Source organism: Pteropus alecto, unplaced genomic scaffold (assembly GCF_000325575.1).
Source record: "Pteropus alecto unplaced genomic scaffold, ASM32557v1 scaffold41, whole genome shotgun sequence".
Lineage (NCBI taxonomy): Eukaryota > Metazoa > Chordata > Mammalia > Chiroptera > Pteropodidae > Pteropus > Pteropus alecto.
The window spans coordinates 902,326-909,176 of NW_006430464.1; the positions used below are offsets into that span (position 1 = coordinate 902,326).

Sequence of the window (6,851 nt, forward strand, 5' to 3'; positions counted from 1 at the left end):
CAGGCCGAGCCAGACGTCTCCGGAGCTGCCCTCTGAGGGCGGGGCTGGCTCCGGGCTGCTCCTGCTGCCCCACGGGGCCGGGGGTCTGCCCAGCGCCCAGTCGCATCAGCAGGTCACGAGCCTGGCACCGCCCACCAGGTGAGACAGGCTGCTGGGCTGGGGGTCCACCCTGAACTCCTGCTCCTCCTCTGTGGCACCCCTGAGTCCTGGCAGAGGTGAGGCCTGGAGGTCCGGACTCCTGGGCCGGGGAGAGGGATGGAGCCAGATGCCCACGTCTGAAGGAGGAAGGGCGGGGGACCGAGGGTCCTTGGCCCTGAGGGCCGCAGGCTTGCACTCCTGGGGAGCGGGAGGAGACCAGAGACAGGGCCGTAGAGCCAGGAAGCTGGGGAGAAGGACAGCTAGACCCCTGGGTCCCGGGGGCACGGGGCGGGTCCTCCCTTCCACCCGCAGCCAGGACCGGGGGTGGGTCCTGGAGCCTGCGCCCATTAATTAGCCGTTGTCCTGCGCATGCGCACTGAGCCCCCGACAGGTGCTAGGCCTGAGCGCTGGGAGCACGGAGCCCAGTGCGCGGACAGGCGCTGCCCTCCCGGCGCTCACAGCCCAGGGGGAGCGGGTTCCCCAGTCAGCTGTCCTGGCCCAGCTTAGGGGACTGCAGCTTCTGAACCATCCTCGCATCCTTGGGGTGAATCCCACCCGGTCATGGCGTATAACTCGCTGTGTAGTGTCCAACTCAGTTTGCTAATTTTTCTGTTGAGAAGTTTTGCATCTCTGGTCATTGAGGAGACTGGCCTGTCTTTTTTTTTTTCAAAAAGAGGAGGCAGATTGGGGAGATCTGGAGACGGGCAGATAAGGGTCGAGGGGGTCTGGGCTGTGTGGGGCCCCGGGGGTCTACAGAGAAGTCACTCTGGGTCACCAGCCTGAGGTCCCAGAGCAGGCTTCTGGAACACACACAGGTCTGGGCTGGAGCGAGCTTGGAGAAGGAGACAGGCCCCCGGTTTGGACGGGGAAGCGGGCTCAGGGTGCACAGGTGGAAACCCACGGCGCCTGGCTGTGGGGTTTGGGAGAGGGGCAGGGAGGAGTCTCCCAGGTCTTTAGCTGCAAAGGTCGGAGACCCCCGCCCCACCTCGGTCTCCCCACCCCGCTGCAGGTACCCATCCCTGCCCCGGCCCCTCACCCAGCAGACGCTGACCCCCCAGCCGGACCCGGGCAGTGAGGAGCGGCCTCCTGCCATACCCTTGCCCCTGCCAGGCAGCGAGGAGAAGGCGAAGCTCATCGGGCAGATCAAGCCGGAGCTGTACCAGGGGGCCGGCCCAGGCGGCTGGCGGGGCGGTGGGGGCCCGGGCTCCCGAGAGGCGGGCGCGGGGGCCCCCTGCGGTCGCATCAGCTTCGCCCTGCGGTACCTCTACGGCTCGGACCAGCTGGTCGTCCGGATCCTGCAGGCCTTGGACCTGCCCGCCAAGGACTCCAACGGCTTCTCAGATCCCTACGTCAAGATCTACCTGCTGCCTGATCGAAAGAAAAAGTTTCAGACCAAGGTGTGGAGCAGTGAGCTGGACGTGGGGTCCCATGGAGGATGGGGGTCTGGTCCCCTGGGTCTGAGAGAGGAGAGGCTTGGGGGGGCGTCTCAGGAAGGAAGCAGCTTGGGCCCGGGAGTGATGGAGCAGAAGGAACAGGGCCTGGGCGTTGGGAGGTCCTGGAGTTGGAGGAGGCTGGGGACCAGGATTTCTGTCCCCCAGGGAGGAGGAGCTGGGGGCCTGAACTCCTGGGTCCGAAGGAGGAGGGGCCGGTGTCATGGCGTCTGTCTCCGCCACCACCCCCCCGCCTCAGGTGCACAGGAAGACCCTGAACCCCGTGTTCAATGAGACGTTCCAGTTCTCCGTGCCCCTGGCCGAGCTGGCCCAGCGCAAACTGCACTTCAGCGTCTACGACTTCGACCGCTTCTCGCGTCACGACCTCATCGGCCAGGTGGTGCTCGACAACCTACTGGAGCTGGCCGAGCAGCCCCCCGACCGCCCGCTGTGGAGGGACATCGTGGAGGGAGGCTCGGTCAGTGGCCCCCGGCCCCTGGGACCCGCAGCCTCGCCGTCGGTGACCTCCTTGCCCTCCGATCTCATAGGCTTCTGACTCCAGGGTTTTCTTTCAAAATTAAGTCGTGTCATAAAGTAGTGAGAGACCGTGAGCAAGAACAGGGAATGATGTGAGGGCCCACCACGCCCCCCGGGGTGACAAATAGCAACCTCATGCCTGGTCCCCGCATTTCCCAGCTTCCGAGCCCCGGCGACATCCGACGGTAACGATCAAGAAAACGGTTAACGGACACGCACGCACCCACCAGCTTCTTCACAGCCTCACGTCGGGACCCCATGACTTCCGTCCCCTGAGCCCCGAACATCGCCTGTTTCCGACCCTGGACCTCCAGACTCTCTAATTTGATCTAATCCTGTTTCTTCACAGTTCGCATCTGAATCCCGATCCCCTGATCCCCACAGTTCAGACACCTGCCTGGTCCCCCAGCATCCACAACCCTGACAGCTCCAGCAGCCCCCTTCCTCATTCTTACGACGCCCCCCCTCCCCCGCCTTCTGGAACCTCATTCTCCTGTACGCCCAGCCCGCCCCCGTCCCAGGGCCTCGTTGGGTGACCTGACCCCTTCCTCCCCCAAGCCTCAGCCCTCCGCTCTCCGCATTCCGATCTGGGGCAGCTGTGTGTTCGGGGGCGGGTGAGCCCCGTCCTCATGTCAGGAGAAGGCCAGCTGCCTACCAGATGGCCATGCGCAAGGTGCTTCCTTTCTCTGAGCCTCAGTTTCCCCATATGTACATGGACATAGTCGTCCTGGGTGCCCGTGGCTCTTCCTACAGTCCCCTGAGCCCAGCTCCTGAGAGCCACGTGCCCAGTTCCACGGTCTCTGTCCCCAGGGTCCCCATCCGTCCCACCGAACCCCACTCCCTGCGGTAACCCGAGGGAGCCCCACACGAGGGCCCTCTTTCTGCATCCACCTTTGTCTCCCGCCCCTGTCACTCCTCATTTTCTGTCCCCCTCCTTGTCACTCAGGGTCTGGGCTCAGCCACATATTAATTCATTCTTTCAGCAACTGGTTTGTCTGGTCAGGATCAGGACGTGGGGACCCCAGACGGCCCTCAGCAGCTCTGGGCCTAGGTTGTCACACAGCCTGCTGTCAGGGGCCAGCGTGGTGGTGGACAGGAAGACCATCTGCTCAGGGCAGCAGGGGCTCTGGAAACTTGTGGGAGGAGGCGACAGCCCAGCTGAGGCTTGATGACAGACAGGATGGAGCAGCCTGGGCCAAGGCCGGCCTGGAGAGGAATGAGGGGGGAGTCCAGGGGGACCTAGGCCTAGGTCGCTGTGGCTGGGAGGCCAGGGACCCAGATGAGGCCTCAGGGCCGGTGGGGTGGGCCGTGGGTCCCGGCCAGCCCTGGCCACCGCTCCGTGTCTGTGTGTAGGCATGGGGGGCGGGGGGATGTCTGTCTCCTCGGAGCCTCGGCCGGGGCTGGGCATGTCTCCCGCCTCCCTGAGACCGACTTCTCTGCGCGTCTCTTCTCGCGCTCTGCCTCGCTGTCTCTGGATCTCTGTCACTTTCCCTGGTCCCCACATCCAGCCAATCTCTTTCGCCCTTTCCCTGGATCACTGGTCCTGCGTCTTGGGGCTCTCCCCGCCCCCCGCTTTGCAGTGTCTGCTCCCCCTCTCTCGGTCACGCCTCCGACGCTCTGCGGGTCTCTGTCCATCCTTCTGCGTCTCTGTTTCTCCTCCTTTAGGACTCCGTGGGTCTGGCTGCCTGGCGGCATTTCTCGGTGTTTGGGGTTCCGTGTCAGGCTTTCTCACCGAGTCCTTCTCTTCATCCCTCTCCCGCTTCTCCCCACCCCCACCCCACTATGCCACTTTCCATCTCTCCTGCAGAACAAACAGGCTTTGACGGGGACGGGCAGCTGTGCCCGGGGCGCTACCGTGTCTGGTCCAGAGTCGGATCCTTAAGCAGAGCAGAGACCTGAGTCCTGGATGTCGGGGGAGGGGTGGGGGGGCAGGGAGCTGGAGCCTCAAGGTGGAAAGGAAGAGATGGGGAGACTGGAAAGGGCATGGCTGAACCCCTTTCTCCAACCACAGGAAAAGGCGGATCTTGGGGAGCTCAACTTCTCACTCTGCTACCTCCCCACGGCGGGGCGCCTCACCGTGACCATCATCAAAGCCTCAAACCTCAAAGCGATGGACCTCACCGGCTTCTCGGGTGGGTTCAGAGCGGGGCGCTGGGGTCTGAGGGCGCAGGATGCGGGGCCGGGGGGCGGACACCCCGGTCTGAGGGCGGAGGGCTGAGGGAGAGAAGGCCGGGGGACCCCAGGCTCTGGCCCCAAGGGAGGAGGGGTCTGAGGGAGGACGTAGTCGGGATTCAGCGCTCGCTGCCGGTCCCCAGACCCCTACGTGAAGGCCTCTCTGATCAGCGAGGGGCGGCGGCTCAAGAAGCGGAAAACCTCCATCAAGAAGAACACGCTGAACCCCACGTACAACGAGGCGCTGGTGTTCGACGTGGCCCCCGAGAGCGTGGAGAACGTGGGGCTCAGCATCGCGGTGGTCGACTATGATTGGTGAGAGGTGCCGCCCGGGACGGGGAGCATCGGTGTGTGGGACGGGGGGCGCCCCGTCCCAGATGCTCACCACCCACGCGCCCCTCACCGCCAGCATCGGGCACAACGAGGTGATCGGCGTGTGCCGCGTGGGCCCCGACGCTGCGGACCCCCACGGCCGCGAGCACTGGGCGGAGATGCTGGCCAACCCCCGCAAGCCCGTGGAGCACTGGCACCCGCTGGTGGAGGTGAGCGCGCCCCGCGCCCCGCGCCCCGGACCACCTCGTCGTTCGCCCTGTGCACCCCATCTTGCCGGGCTGTGGGTCAGGCACTTGGGCTTGAATCCCTCTCTACTCACAGCCCTGTGGCGGCTCCCCAAAGCCCCCAGGACACAGCCTCAGTCTCCCGCACCCCGCACCCCGAGGCCTCGCACGGCCTCCTCACTCCTCGCATGCCGTTGACTTTTCTGTACCTCGGTTTCCCCATTTGCCCGACTCTCTTCAGAGTCGAGGGAGAAAAAGCACTATGAATGACTGGCGTCTCAATCCCTTGGTTATGGGGGATCGTTTTGCCTGTCGCCCCCCCCCCGACCCCCCCACTCCCCAAACTTCTGGATTTCCCACTTCAGGAAAAGACTTTGACCAGCTTCACGAAAGGCAGCAAAGGATTGTCAGAGAAGGAGAACTCAGAGTGAGGGGTGAGGAACCCGGATGCGGATGCGGGGAGAGGGCTGGGGGCCCGGACTCCTGGGTCTGGGGGAGGAGGGGCTGGCGCTCAGACTCCTGGGGTGGGGGGCAGCGTCATGGAACCGGGACTCCTAGGCCCCTGAGGTGGTCATGGAGCTGCGGCAGGCCACGGGCCGCCCTTTGCCATCGCTGACATCTCCCCGCCTGGTCCCACAGGTCTGGCCGGGGGCGGGGATCGGACCAGGCACCCTCAGGACCCTACCTTCCTGCCCGGACTGTGAATTCATCTCCTCGAAGCCATAACGTCCGAGCTGCGTGGTGCCGGGCGGCCCCGGGCTGGCCCGCCTTCTCCTCCCAAGGGGCGCCAGGGTGGGAGGCAGGGCGGGCTTCGCTCCCCGTTTCAGGATTGGGGGCCTCCAGTCTCCACTGCGTCTGTCTCTCCTTCCCTGGGGCTCCCCTTCCAGGCGGGGGCCGTGCATGTCTGGGGCACTCGAGCCCCCAAAACCCTCCGTCTGTCTGTCTCTTTGCTGTTTGTTCAAAACTTGGTGTCCTGACCCTCGTTCTCACCGTGAATGTCACCAGATCGATCCTCTGTGTTCCCCCAGACACACACACACACACACACACCTGTGTCTACTCCTTCCGTTCGCCACACCCCACGTCTGGCCGATGCCCCCCCACCCACTGCTGCTATCGACACCAGAATAAACACACACATGGGTCTCACTCGACCTGGGGCTCCTGTCCTCTCTGGGCTGGAGCAGCCTGGCTCCGGCCTCGGACAGATGTTCCATCCGCTGGCTGGGTGACCTCTGGCGACTTAATTGATCTCTTTGAGCCTTTGTTTGTAAATGGTACGCTGGCCAGGACCACTGTGATTACAGGGCAGAGAATGCAACCCAAACTACCGTAAGCCACGAGCGGAATCGAAAAACACTCTGTATAGGGCGAGTCTGAGACTCCAGGAGGACTTCAGGCGTGGCTGGATCCAGGTGTTCACGCTTTATTAGCCTCCTTCTCAGGCACGTCTTTACGATGGTAAGAAGATGGCCATTTGGAGCTCCAGGCTTATAATGTTGCATCTGTTATGACGCCTTCGGCTCATAAAACAGAATTCCCGTGGGAAGAGCCGAAGCGATAAGAGATTTCTGTCGTTCCTATAACGAATCTTTCAGACACAGTCCCGGGGTTAGCTCAGCCGCTCAGCGATGCCAGGAAGTGCGTTGGCATCTCTGGGACTTAGCCTGCTGTCCCATCAGGACTCCAAACTGCCAGCCCCAGCGCCGTGCATTACATTCCTACTGGGTGGCATCTGAAGCAGTAAATGGGGACCGGGGCCTCCCCTTACGTGCTTATCTTTTTTTCCCCCCCAGTAGAGTTCTCCTTACTTCTCACGGACAGAACTAGGTTCCGTGGCCACCCCGAGCTGGAGAGCAGTCTGGGGAAGTGCGCACCTGTCATTTCTCGGCTCCCTGGAGTGCGGGCTTTGTCAATGAGACAGCATGGGGGGCGGGGGGTTGACCGTTGGGTAGGAAATTAATAGGATCTGCTGTAATCACGCTCGGAGCAGGTGCTTTCAGAGGAAACAGAATCG

General features: G+C 63.4%; 1 protein-coding gene across 1 annotated transcript in view; it reads left to right on the forward strand.

The window, feature by feature from the left end:
* The window catches only part of SYT3 (synaptotagmin 3), a 10,820-nt gene extending 4,857 nt beyond the window's left edge, over window positions 1–5,963 (forward strand). Inside the window, 8 exon segments of the mRNA XM_025048895.1 lie at window positions 1–138; window positions 1,148–1,535; window positions 1,828–2,046; window positions 4,117–4,237; window positions 4,421–4,592; window positions 4,687–4,819; window positions 5,200–5,268; window positions 5,474–5,963. The exon segment at window positions 1–138 is cut by the window's left edge and continues 97 nt beyond it. Coding sequence (XP_024904663.1) covers window positions 1–138; window positions 1,148–1,535; window positions 1,828–2,046; window positions 4,117–4,237; window positions 4,421–4,592; window positions 4,687–4,819; window positions 5,200–5,265 — 1,237 coding nt within the window. The 3' untranslated portion in view covers window positions 5,266–5,268; window positions 5,474–5,963.
* The last annotated feature ends 888 nt before the right edge of the window (window positions 5,964–6,851 follow it).